This window comes from Melospiza georgiana, chromosome 13 (assembly GCF_028018845.1).
Source record: "Melospiza georgiana isolate bMelGeo1 chromosome 13, bMelGeo1.pri, whole genome shotgun sequence".
Lineage (NCBI taxonomy): Eukaryota > Metazoa > Chordata > Aves > Passeriformes > Passerellidae > Melospiza > Melospiza georgiana.
Genome location: NC_080442.1, coordinates 20,260,032 through 20,273,373, shown reverse-complemented (window position 1 = coordinate 20,273,373; position 13,342 = coordinate 20,260,032). Strand labels below are relative to the sequence as shown.

General features: G+C 57.0%; 1 protein-coding gene across 2 annotated transcripts in view; it reads right to left on the bottom strand.

Annotated features, from left to right (window-relative positions):
* The window catches only part of FRMD5 (FERM domain containing 5), a 52,073-nt gene that overhangs the window by 6,996 nt on the left and 31,735 nt on the right, over positions 1–13,342 (bottom strand). For both annotated transcript variants that reach the window (XM_058033369.1, XM_058033370.1), the window contains exons 2-9: positions 8,560–8,664; positions 7,889–7,931; positions 7,394–7,472; positions 5,506–5,603; positions 4,922–5,045; positions 4,147–4,234; positions 627–715; positions 416–479 (exon numbers count right to left, since the gene is read on the bottom strand). In XM_058033369.1, coding sequence (XP_057889352.1) covers positions 416–479; positions 627–715; positions 4,147–4,234; positions 4,922–5,045; positions 5,506–5,603; positions 7,394–7,472; positions 7,889–7,931; positions 8,560–8,664 — 690 coding nt within the window. The remainder of the gene's footprint in view (positions 1–415; positions 480–626; positions 716–4,146; positions 4,235–4,921; positions 5,046–5,505; positions 5,604–7,393; positions 7,473–7,888; positions 7,932–8,559; positions 8,665–13,342) is intronic.

Here is a 13,342-nt window from a genome sequence, read left to right as displayed (position 1 = left end):
GGATCAGCCTGGTGCAGCGCCTGGCGTGAGGGATGGGCAGATGTGCCCACTCTGCTCCCAGCCTTTGGGAACAGCCAGAAACACGGGGGAGAGTAAAGATTCCTGCTCCTGTGGAGCCAACCCCAGCCAGAGGAGCTCTGGCTGAATGAGGGATGGTGGCAATGAAGGAGCACCTCGGGAATAACCCGAGGGAGGGCACGGCCCGGAGCTGAGGGGCCCTGCGTGGCCTGGCCAGGGGGCTGTGGGCTCCAGTGCCCACACTGGGGCAGCAGCAGCAGCAGGAGCTGACCCCAGCAGGGGCACAGGGCTGCAGCTGCTGTCCCCACGTCCCTGCCCTGCAGGGCCAGGGGGTGCTGCTGTCCCATTCTGGAGAGCCCACCGTGCCCAGGGTGTCCTGGGGAGGGGCAGCACTCACCTCCTTCTGGCTTACGTACAGATAGAAAGTCTTCCCCTCGAATTTCATCTTGGTCACCTCGTTCCTGGAGGGACAAGGACAGGCAGGTGGGAGCTGTGCCAGCCCAGCCCGGAGCCCACCAGCACCCCCAGAGCCTGAGGAAGTGAACTCACACTGGGAGCGAGCTCACCACCCGGGGAAATGAGCTCACCACCTGGGGAAGTGAACTCACCACTTGATGAAGTGCACCCTCTTGTTGCCCTGCAGCACGACGAAGCCGAAGGGGGTGAAGGCCAGGAAGGCGGCGTTGCCGGACACGTCCTGCAAGGCAACAGCCAGGGCTCGAGCAGCTGCTGCCACCAGCACAGCTGGCACACCACCGTCCCCTCTGCCCCACAGCCGGGCGCTGCACTGCCCTGGGCGCCACCGCTATCTGTGATTGTCTACGTTAAATGTCATGTTGGCATTTATAGAATCCCTGCTATTAATATAGTATCATGTTATAATTGGTGCAATTAGTGTGTATTTTCATATATATTATATAACATAATTATTTTTTATTCATAGATATTTTATATTTTATATATTATATATTTATATACATATATATGTATATGTATCTATTTATGTATATATATATTGTAACTATATTACTCTGGGTAGATACATATAATTATTATGTAGATATATGCTATTTATTTGGTACATATAATTGCTACCATATTTATAGTTTAATATGGTTATTTATTCATATTATCACAGAATATCCCGAGTCACAGTTATCCGCAATTGTCTACATTAAATGTCATATTGACATTTATAGAATTCCTGCTATTAATATAATAGCATGTTATAATTGATGCAATTAATGTCCATGTTTATATATCTATATATATTGTAACTATATCTAATTATTATATATAAGTATATATAATTATTATATAGATATATGCTATTTATTCGGTATCTATAATTACTATAATATATATAGTCTAATTTTGTTATTTTTTATATTATCACAGAATATCCCGTGTCGGAAGGGACTCACAAGGATCGCTGACGTCCAAGTCCTAAATATATATATATTATATATAGCAATTAGCCCAGAACACGATAACCCCCAGCTGTACTCGGCTCCCTGGGAGCCCTGCCCAGCCAGTGCCCAGGTGGCACCGAGCCAGTCCCAAGCCAGCAATCAGTGCCAGCCCTTAGCCCAGTCCCAGTCCAAAGCCAGCAATCAGTGCCAGCCCTCAGCCCAGTCCCAGTCCAAAGCCAGCAATCAATGCCAGCCCTCAGCCCAGTGCCAGTCCAAAGGCAGCAATCAGTGCCAGCCCTCAGCCCAGTCCAAAGCCAGCAATCAGAGCCAGCCCTTAGCCCAGTGCCAGTCCAAAGCCAGCAATCAGTGCCAGCCCTCAGCCCAGTCCCAGTGCCAGTCCCAAGCCAGCAATCAGTGCCAGCCTTCAGCCCAGTGCCAGTCCAAAGCCAGCAATCCGTGCCAGCCCTCAGCCCAGTCCCAGTCCCAAGCCAGCAATCAGTGCCAGCCCTTAGCCCAGTCCCAAGCCAGCAATCAGTGCCAGCCCTTAGCCCAGTCCCAGTGCCAGTCCAAAGCCAGCAATCAGTGCCAGCCCTTAGCCCAGTGCCAGTCCAAAGCCAGCAATCAGTGCCAGCCCTCAGCCCAGTCCCAGTCCAAAGCCAGCAATCAGTGCCAGCCCTCAGCCCAGTCCAAAGGCAGCAATCAGTGCCAGCCCTCAGCCCAGTCCCAGTGCCAGTCCCAAGCCAGCAATCAGTGCCAGCCCTCAGCCCAGTCCCAGTGCCAGTCCCAAGCCAGCAATCAGTGCCAGCCCTCAGCCCAGTCCCAGTGCCAGTCCAAAGCCAGCAATCAGTGCCAGCCCTCAGCCCAGTCCCAGTCCAAAGCCAGCAATCAGTGCCAGCCCTTAGCCCAGTCCCAGTGCCAGTCCAAAGCCAGCAGTCAGTGCCAGCCCTCAGCCCAGTGGCAGGGACTCCCAGGGAGGGGCACAGGGACAGGCTGGGCTGTGACACCCCCAGAAGCTGTGGGTCAGCAGCACTGCTGGATCCATCCCGGGGGGTTTGGCCAGCAGATCCCAGAGGGCTTTTGAGGGTGCTCAGGAGCAAAATCCATCTCAGCTGGCAGGGCTGAATGGCCAAAGGAAGGCAGAGAGTGCTGAGCCTCAGCCCCACACCTGCACACCCAGGGGGCAGCCCAAACTCATGCCCAGCTGGCACAGCGGGGACATGCCAGCCTGGCACAGCGGGGACATTCCTGAGTGCCTGTGCCCCAGCCAGCCCCAGCTCAGGCCTGGCTGCCCAAAGGGCTTGGGCTCACCCCCAAATGTGGGAAAAGCTCCAGGGAAGGAAGCAGAGCCTTGGCAGAAGGGTTTATCCTCCTGGGGGTGTCAGATGGGCACAGGCCCCCACATGGGCTCAAAAAGATGTGTGGATGTGGCACTCAGGGACACGGATAGCGGTGGCTTTGGGGGATGGCTGCATTCTGTGGCCTCTGAGGGCTTTCCCAAGCAAAACCATTCCATGGTTCTCTTTGGCCAGGCCAGAAGCTCTGTCCATCACAAGAAACAGAGAAACAGAGGGACCCCTGCTATTCTCTCACACACAAACACACAAATCCCACATTCCTACAGGGATTTACATACAAAACAAGCGCCAAGGACAGCCCAGGACTCAGTCAGCCCTGCTTAAGAGAGGAAGATCTTCCTCTGTGTTTGTTTTTCGGGGGAGAAATCTACGATGAGAGTACCATGAAAACCTCAGACAGGATTGAGTCAAGGGACACTGAACTGAGGATGGCTGCTGAGGGAAAAACCCCTCATCCAAACTTGTCCACTGGGCAAAAGAGAACAGAGGAATTTAGCTTCATTTAGCTTTGGTTTCCAGGTCCTTTAAGCACATTAACAGCAGCTCTTGATGAATTAGGCAAATTCTGCTGATAGACATACAGGAGTGTATGTTTGTCCTCATAGGAACATTAATTAGCGTAGCTCAAATATGTTCAAAAGGTTCTTGAAGTAAAGGATGGCAATTACTTGATCTAGCAGCAAAGGTCACAGGTGGGTGGCTGCTGGCAGGACCAGTGCTTCAGAGGGAATTCAGAGCAAAGCAACCTCTTGGGTACTCAGAAACTGCCCATAAACAGGGAAACCCCCCCCAATTTACTGCAAATGTGTGTTTATGTGGCACAATCCAGGGAAAAGCCCCAGGGAAGAGCCCAGCGCAGAATTTTCTGTTTGCTCTGTATCCCACGTCCATCTGCATGTGATGGGATTACCAGGGAGCAGAGAGCCACATCCTCAGTCAATAAAGAGCATTTCCAGCAGCAAACTGGATTGTGGGCTGGGCAGGGCAGAGGGATGGGCTGTCCCAGCCAGATTAGTGCCTGCTGGCTCCTCAGCCACGTCCCTGACCTCGTTCTTGCCTCCATTCCTGCTTCTGCAGAGGGCATCGACCACCCTGCCACGGCTGTGTGTGCTGGAAACACTCTCCTGGAGCTGCCCTGGGGGTTCCAGAGCACTCACCCCCTGTCCCTCGTGCTCCCACCCTGGCCAGGGATGGGCTGAGGCTGAGCAGGGCTGATGGCCCCAGCACGGCCCCTGGGCACAGCCCCAGAGCTGCTGGTGGGTGGCAAACGCACTGGGGACAGTGCCCAGCCCCTCAGCGGTCGCGAGAGAGGAGCCCAAGCCCAGCAACAGCCTCAGGAAGGGGTTCAGGAGCTGCTTTACCTTGCACGGGTGTGGGTCGACCCCGTAGGTCTCCAGAGTCTGGGCTTTCCTGAGGAAGTTCAGCTCCGAAGTGGCCGGTGTCTGCCCACTGCAGGGGAAAAGGACATTCCATGGCAGGCAGGGCGGTGAGAGGCAGGGCGGGCGCTCTGGTAGCGAGGGAGCATCGCCACAGCACGCTCCCTCTGCATTTTCACAGGATCAGCCTGGCCCAGCCTCTCTGCCAGCTGCGTCCACAGCAGCCGCGCTGAGCTGGCAGCCCAGGCAAGGTCAAAAGGCAGCCGCCAAACTCGGGGATGGATTCCCTGCTTGCAGCACAAACACTGCGGGGAGCTTGGTGGCAGAGGGCAGCAGCCCTGGCACGTCAGGACACAGCTCTGGTGGGTTTTTGGGAAGATAAACCCACCTCCCTCCCTGGGAACCCCTCAGGACACAGCTCTGGTGGGTTTTATGGGAACTTAAACCCACCTCCCTCCCTGGGAACCCTTCAGGACACAGCTCTGGTGGGTTTTTGGGAAGATAAACCCACCTCCCTCCCTGGGAACCCCTCAGGACACAGCTGCAGAGGCATCAGCAGAGCCATGGGATAATGGGGATGGCTGATGGTCTGTACACCTCACGTCCCTGGAGAGGGGTGAGGGCAGCAGGGTTTGTGAGGGGTCCCTGTCCCCATTCTGGCTGAGGCAGGAGCAGGTCCCAGCTGGATGTGACACACGAGTGACAATCCCAAAGGGGCACAGAGGTGCTCTGGGTGCCGCTGACCCCGCAGCTCCCCTACCTCAGCTCTGACTTGTGGATCTCTGCGATTTTCCTCTCCAGCTTCTCCGAGTGCTTGGGGAAGAACTGGAACTTGGAGCTGTAGCCCTCTGGGTGCTTCCCCGGGTCGTAGTCCCCGATCTCAGCTGGTGGCAGACAGATCCAGTGGGCGAGAGCGGCAGGACCAGAGCACAGCGTGCATCCCCATCCCCATCCCCGCCAGGAACGCCCTCCCACCCCTCTGCTCCCCACTGGAGGCATCCTTTGCCAGGTTTAACTGCATCCCATTCATTTTGCTGTTTGTGTGGCTGTCACCCGGCAGCAGAGGGTCACCATCCCAAATTCATGAATTGCTCAAGCTGCAGGAGCAGGCAGGAGGGCAGGCAGGAGCCCAGGGGCTGGATGAGCCCAGGGCTGCTCTTGGGGACAGCCCGTGCAGGTGTGGCCTGACAGGTGAGCGCCCAGCACCCATCCCCACCCAGCCCAGCCCAGGCCAGGTGGGTGCCCCGGTCAGGGCAGGTCAGGGAGCTGCTGCCAGTGCAGGATGCTGGCAGGGCCTGGCAGGACAAGGCAGGACAAGGCAGTCCTGCAGCCCCAGAGCCTCACCCTGCAGGATGTAGGCAGCCAGCAGCGCCGCGTCCGACGTCTTGCACAGCAGCCGGCCGTGGTACAGATCCCGCTTGATCTGCAGGAACACCAGGTACCTGGGCACAGGGGAGAGCCCGTCGTTAGGCACACTTCAGATTACCAAACAGCCCATCTGGACATGGAATACCTGCCCCCAGGCACCCGCTCTCTCCCAGCAGCCCAACGTGGCACTGCTGGGCTGACCCTGGCCAGGTCTCCTGATCTGGAGCCCAGCAGTGCCTGCTGCATTCCCCCTGGGTGTTCAGCTTCCTCAAAATGTGATTTCCTCCTTCCCCAACTTTCTGTGTCCTTCTGGGTCTCGGTGTATGCACCCACATCCTCCTCCGTGCTCGCTGCACCACCCAGGGCCCGCTGCCTCCTGTGCTCCCCATCCCTGTCTCTGGGCCCAGCTAAAGGACAAACCATCTCGGAAAAATTTACACATTCCAGTAAATTTAAAGCTAAGTAACATTTTGGGCTGCGTCATGTGGCGCTTGGGAAAACCTTTAGCTGGTAAAAACATAAGTCATGAGGGAAGCACCAAAATGGAGCTGCGCTCAGAAATGAATTTAAATAACCAGACTTGCACTCTGCAGTCCTCGGTCACGCCTCATTGCTCAAATCTGAGTTTATGATGAGGTGAACCATTAATTTTCACAGATAAAGTACATTAAAGAGAAATCTTGCTATTAGAGTGCGGTCAGTCCAGGGAAAGGTGAATTTAAGCCCAGGTTCCAGCTGCAGGCGCACCTCAGAGGGCAGCAGGCAGGGGCAGCTCCCCTGGACCTGTGCGGGCGGCAGAAGGCAGAGCTAGACCAGGGTCTGGGGGAAATCCTTCTCTGCATTGCACCCCTGCACGGGCAGGGCCCCACCACCCTGGCAGAGAAGGATTTCTCCCCATACCCCCTCAGCCTGGCCCTGGCACTGGGCAGCCATGCCCCTGGCTGGCACTGCAGCCCCTCGGGTGCCGTGGGAGGGACCCTTTGGCCCTGGGGGCTCTCAGGGCTCCCCACCAAAGGTGCCAGCTCAGAGCCCTTCCCTGCAGGCTCCAGGCAGTGCCCAGTGCCCAGGGCTGCTGAGGACCCTCAGCTCAGTCTCCAGAGCTGCTCCGTGGGGTCCTGGTGCCCTTCCTGCCAGCAGGAAGAGCAGCACGAAGAGCCCCTAAAGATAGAGCTGAGGAGAGGCTGTGCCGTGCCGTGCTGTGCTGTGCCAGCCCTGCCGTGCTGCCAGCCCAGTGCGGTGCTGCCCACGTCACAGGGACATGCTGCTGCTGCTGCTGCTGCTGCTGCAGGATGCCAGGGGCTGCAGGCGCTCCAGCCTGGCTGCTGCAGGATCCCAGGGGGCTGCAGGCGCTCCAGCCCTGCCCAGCACGGCAAGGACACTGAGCTGGGGCAGGGCACAGTGCCTGCCCTGCACTGGAGCAGCCTGAGCAGCAGGGATTGTGCCCGAGCTGGGGCTGTGCTCTGCCTGCACTGTGGGTCTGGAACTGACTGCACCCAAAGACCAAGCCAGGGGCTTTAGTCACAGAGCCCAGGGATGGCTCAGGCTGGAAAGGACCTTAAATCACATCCCATCCCACCCCTGCCATGGCAGGGACACCTTCCACCATCCCAGGCTGCTCCCAGCCCTGTCCAGCCTGGCCTTGGGCACTGCCAGGGCTCCAGGGGCAGCCACAGCTGCTCTGGGCACCCTGTGCCCACCCTCAGCCTGGGCTCCCCACCAGGCACAGCAGCTCCAGGTGCTCACCAGCTCAGGTGGGCACTCCTGTGCTTTTCCCCCTCAGCAGGAACAATCCCAAAGCACCGGGAAATCCCAGTGGCTCTACAAAGGGCTCCCACCCGTGTGCCCCTGGCAGTGCCATCCTCACCTGGTGATCTCCTCCTTCAGCGCCGCGGGGTCCGTGGGGTAGAACTTGACTCGGAAGCACATGGTGAAGGGGGGCTGGGCTGCAGAGAGCAGGGACACGTGTCACCAGCGGCCAGGGCTGTCCCCTGCAGCCCCGTCACACCGGGTCCCACCTGCCCTGTTCCCCCAGGTAAGGAGGGGCAGGCACTCCTCGCTGCAGGGCCGTGGCGAGGGCGGGTCCCGACAGAGCTCTGGGGAAGTGCCAGTGGCTCTGTGCCCACCACCCGGTGTCAGCCCCTCTCCCCATCCCTCCTGTCCCGCTCTCCTGGAGCTGCTGCCCCGTGCTGGCTGTGGGGCTGGTGGGGATAACCCTGCTCCAACCCACCACAACAGCTCCTGGGGGAGCTGCTCCTGGCCGGGGGCTGGGAACTGACCCCCGAGGGGACAGGCACGAGAAAACGGGAATAAATGTAGGGTGGAATGAGCAGAGGCTGCCCAGACCTCCAGCAGCACTCACCCCGCATCTGCTTCACAACCGACTTGGTGAACTCCAGCCAGTGCTGCAAGGAAAAGAAGGCAATTAGCGCCTGACAGCCGTGACTCGGCAAGGCGGGCAGGACGAGGGAGAGGAGGGTCCTGCTCCGGGCGAGAAAAGCCCCCCGAGTGTGGGTGAGCGGCTCTGGAAGGGAGCTGGGGCAGCAGGAGGCTCAGAGGGCCCCATCCACAGTGAGGGAACAGCTCCGTGCCAGCTCCTGGCCCAGCACCGGGGCCCCCTGTGACAGCAGAGGAGCCCCAGGAGCAGCAATCGGCTGTCCTGAGCCTTGTGAGGAGCGCAGCACGGGCTGTTATCGATAGCTATTATCAATAGGTATTATCGATAGCTGTTGTCCACAGCTGTTATTGATAACTGTTATCCCTAGCTGTTAGCCATAGCTGTTATCGATAGCTGCTATCCACAGCTGTTACCGATTGCTGTTATCAATAGCTGTTATCGATAGCTGTTATCAATAGCTGTTTCGATAGTTATCAATAACTGCTATCCACAGCTGTTACCCACAGCTGTGCCCGCACCGCCATTCCCGTGCACGGCCCCGGGGCTCCAAGGGCAAGGAGGGACTGGAGGGCCCCGGAGCTCGTTCTGCACCAGCCCTGCCCGCTGTGGGGGCTCTCTGTCTCTCTCTCTCTCACCCTTTGCTTGTCGGGGTCCACAAAGCGGATGCCGAAGTAATCCTTCTCCAGCAGGTTCAGGTGGTGGCACAGCAGGTCGAACAGGTACTGGCCCTTGGCATCTCTCTGCAGGACAAAGAGGGTCGGTGGCAGCCCGGGGGATGGGTGCGAGGGCTCCGGAGCTGGTGAGGTGACACCGCGGGCAGCCCAGACCCCGCACAGCTCCCGGTGGGACATTTTCGGCTCCGGACCCTCCTGCCATCCCACCGGAGGGGCAGCTGAGCCGGTCATGCCCCACAAGAAGCGATGAAAACCCCCGGGCCCAGGCGGGAATGTCCCGATACCATCCCGGGGAGGCAGTTCCACACCTGAGCCGGCTGTAGGGGAGATCATCGCCCTGATAACAAGCATTATCGCCCTGATAACAAGCATTATCCCCCTGCAGGATCTGCTCCGCGTCGGCCTCTCCTCACCTGTCTCCACACCCAGCCCGCTGTCAAACAAAGGTGTGTTTGTGTGCTCAGCCCCCTCTGCCCTGGGCCGCTCCGTGCAGAGATTTGGCCACCACAACCCCAAAATTCCCCTCCTTCTCCTCCTGCCTTCTGCCGGGGGCTGCAGATGCCGCAGCTGTGCCAGTGCCCGCGGTTTGTGCCATCACCGCCTCCCATCCCGCTCCCCCGGTGATTCACTCCCGCTCCGGCAGCCCCGGTGCGCGGAGCCGCCGCATCCCCGCCGATCAAAGGCTGCTCCCGACAGCCGCCGCCTGCCTGCCTGCCTGCCTGCCTGCCTCCCCGCCTCCCCGAGCGCACGGCTCGCTGACACATACACGGCACCCGCGCTATCGGATCAAACGGGCGCCTTATCGCATCAAACGGGCGCCTTATCGCATCAAACGGGCCATCGGCAGCCGCGCGCTGCGGCGGGGGAAGCCCACGGGAGCCCGTGCCCGGGGCTCGGTGCCGCGCAGCAATGCGTTTGTGTTGGAAATAACGAGGGGTCCACGCCTCGCACGGTGCGCCCGCGGGATGAGCCCACCCAGCCCGGAGCCGGGCCCCGTTACCGGGGGTGGGAAAGGGCCCCGGGAGCACCGAGCCCACCCAGCCCCAGCCCGGAGCCGGGCCCCGTTACCGGGGGGGGGAAAAGGGCCCGGGGCAGCGGCCGCACGCCCTGCAAGGAGCAGGAGCTGCTGCTGCTGCAGCCAAGCCCCGCACAGGATGCGGGAGCTCAAACTCCTGAATCATTCTGTGAAGAGACACAAAGAACATTCGGTCACCTCTGCCTCGGGCAGAATAAACTGCGGGATAAAACCCCGCCGCAAGAAGCAGCGGGCGGGAACCGAGGGGGAGACTCTGGCACCCGGAGGCCAGATCCGACCTCACCCGGCTCCGATCCCGGCCTCGACGCTGGATCTTTGGCTGTGGTGGTTTGGAAGACCGAACTTCGGTCTCGCAGACAAATTATTAAATCTTTGCTAAATTTTTGATGGTTTTGGCTCACGATTCGATAATTTATAACAATTCCCAGCTGGACCTCAAGGAAGGAGTGCCAGCCCCACCTGGGGCCGGTGCCGCGGGAGGGGAGCGTGGATTGCACATCCCCAGCATCCTGAGGGGGGATTGCACATCCCCAGCATCCCCAGCATCCCCAGCATCCCGGGGGCTGACTGCACATCCCCAGCATCCCCAGCATCCCGTCCCTCCTCTGAACAGAACTCACAGGGATGTGCTCGAGGCTGCTCTCCCTTCCCTGCCCCAAACCAGCACAGAATGCTCTCCTCTGCCATCTCCACAGAGGAATTGCAGGGAAGGACAAAGCAGACACCCCCAGTGCCTGGGATCTGGTGAAAGTGTGAAACCATGCATGGCATTACAGGGAAAATGCTCCCTCTTTGATCTCTCTAACTTGAATTAAACATATTCTAAATTAATCATTAGCAGAATGTCTTTCAGGAAATTATCTGAACTGCCTTTACAAATCACGACTTAAAAGAGCTCCCATTGCATAACACCGGCTTAAATAGTCCATGTTTGGATCTTTACATGTTCCCATAAAATGAGACTGCTGTCTGCCCGCAGCATTTGAGGGCAGCCCTTGGGGTGCCCAGGCTGAAGGGACACCTCGGGCAGGCGCTGGCACACGCTGGGGTGCCCCGTGCCAGGCTGGCGCCAGGGCCTGCTCCCAGTGCCAGCACCTGCCAAGGGCTCTCAGTGTCTGGAGGTGCCTCCGAGGGAGCCAGGAGGGACTCTCCATCACGAACTGCATCGGTGACAGACCAGGGGAAAGGCTGCCCACTGCCACGGGGCAGGGACAGGTGCAATATTGGCAATTAGGAACTGTTCCCTGGTGGTCAGGCCCTGGCACAGGGCGCCTGGAGCAGGGTGCCAAACTTTAAGAAGATTAAAGCAACCTTGCATTCTTTGCTTTCCTAAGCTCCTCAGCCAAAATTAGGGTCATCCAGATAGAAAAATAAACAAACCAACAAAAAAAAAAGGGATATTTAAAAATAGCAGCTGATCTGCAAATGAGCAGAGGGCTCAGTTCAGGCAGGAGCCTTCAGTCCCACCCCAGTGACCGAGGATGAGCCCTGTCCCCAAGTCCTGGCTGCAGGGAGGGGAGGCACAGCTTTCCCCTGACCATTTACCCCATGCCATGGCAGGTGTAACACCATGGACCATTTAAGCTCCAAGTGCTCCAGGGGATCCCTGCCTGCCCCACGAGGGGCTGGGGGCTGTTTCACTCCGGCTCCCAGGCTCAAATGCCACGTTCCCCCCCAGCTGCTCCAGGGATTAAGCCCAGGATTTACAGAAGCAATGGAAGCAGCTGAAAGTGGCTCCTTCCTGCGTTATTTGGGTTTGAAATCTCCTTGTGGGCTGCCCACTCGTCCCTGCTTCCTGAGCTTAGGAGGAGATTATTTTTTTAAAGGAAAGTGTCAAAAAAAGTCTATTTTACAAAGTGAAGTTTAGGCTTAAGTCTCTTTGGCAGCAACATCTGAGCTGGGAGAGATCAAAGGCCCTCCAGCTCCACTGCCAACATGAAGAGATTTTCACCAGCAATTTGACTGCAATATTGTGGTTTAAATGCTTCATTTTCCAAGTTCAGCACCGTGCTGCAGGAGCCCGGGATTTATCATCCCTCAGACAAAGTTAATGTTGGCTCTGCAGGCAGGGCCGAGTCCTCACTGACAGCTCTCAGCCTCTGCTAAGCCCTGGAATGAGGAGGAAATGGGCAAAAATGGGCCTGAGAATATTCATTTGCAGGCAGGGAATAACTGGGTTACTTTATTTGTTGTTACACTCCCCAGTCTAATCGGGAGAACTGGGGGTGGAACAAGGGCAGGGGATACAAGGGAGGAAAACTGCTCGGGACAGGAGGGGTTAGCAGCTGGATGTGGGAGGAAGGGGTTTGGAACCTGGCAGAAAAGTAGCTAAATAGCAAAGAGATAAACCCACACCTGGCTCAGCTGAATAACAAAGACAAGTCTGTGTCACTCCAAAAGCAGGGGGAAAAAAGCCCCAAAACCTACCAAACAACAGTCAAACAATAACCTGCAAAATAAACACACACTGCAAAGAGCAGAGCCACGGCAGGGACACCTTCCCCTGCCCAGGTGCTCCAGCCCCAGTGTCCAACCCGGCCCTGGCACTGCCAGGGATGCAGGGGCAGCCCCAGCTGCTCTGGGCACCTGTGCCAGGGAGCAATCCCTGCCCCAAATCCCACTGAACACTGCCCGTTTGACGCCATCCCCTGTGTCCTGTTAGGGAAAGATGCCCTGGCAGCCCCAGGCGAGGGCAGAAGCTCAGGGGGCTGCCCACCTGCCCACCCAAGGAGACTCGGGGAAGGAAAAGGGCTTTTACATAACTCCAGTGTAATCCTGTTATATTTATAGCATATGCATTTCAGTATTAATTCCCTGTTATCTCTAATCCTTCCTCCTCGCTGACACAGTAATTTCTGCCTTCCAGACTTATCTGGGCGGCTGGACGTGGAAGTTTGTAAAGCTCCTGAGGAGGAAAGTTCCTAATGAAGGGCCCCACGGAGCCTCAAACCCCAGATTATCGATTCTCCCCTTAATGCCCAGCAGGTCTCCAGCCCTTTGTGCTGGCTATGCAGACGGATCCACACGCTCTCCATCATGGGATTTCAGCCCCCGATGTCCTCATTTAGCAAAGTCTGCAGTGGGACAGCAGTTGAGCACTTTTAAACCCGTTAATAATCAGGAACTTGTGCCAGGAGCATTTCACAGCTCCCACAGCACCTGCAGAGGGTTTGTCTTGAGCTTTCCAGGGGCTTTGCAAAACTTACTCTGTGCTTTCCCCAGGGCTTGCCCATGTGAAATACAAAGCCGTGTTTCGTGTCAGGTGCAAACAGGTGTATTTGTGATATGTGTGGAGACCAACAGTGGGACAGTTGCGAATTCTAATCATAACTGAGGAAAATAAAGCATGGAAAAAGGCCTTTGCACCTATCCTTTCTTTGCAATTAACCCTGGTTGGTTTAGGAGCGTTGGAATTAAAGTGTTAAGGATGTTGCTTTTCGCTTGTATTTAATCCATAAAGAGCTCTGCAATAATAACCTTTTGAAGGATAATTTTAGAATATTGCTTGTATTCTTGAAACTATACCTTTGGGATATATATAAAGGAAATATGCTTCTCTCACACCTTAGCAAAACAGAGAAAAACAGCTTGAGAAGGGAAGATGAATGTCACCTCAAGGATTTATGGTTTCAACCAAGGGAAGCTGGACAGGGCTGGCCCCAGCCTGGATCCTGCACGGACTCACAGAGGATGCAGGGAATATTCTGA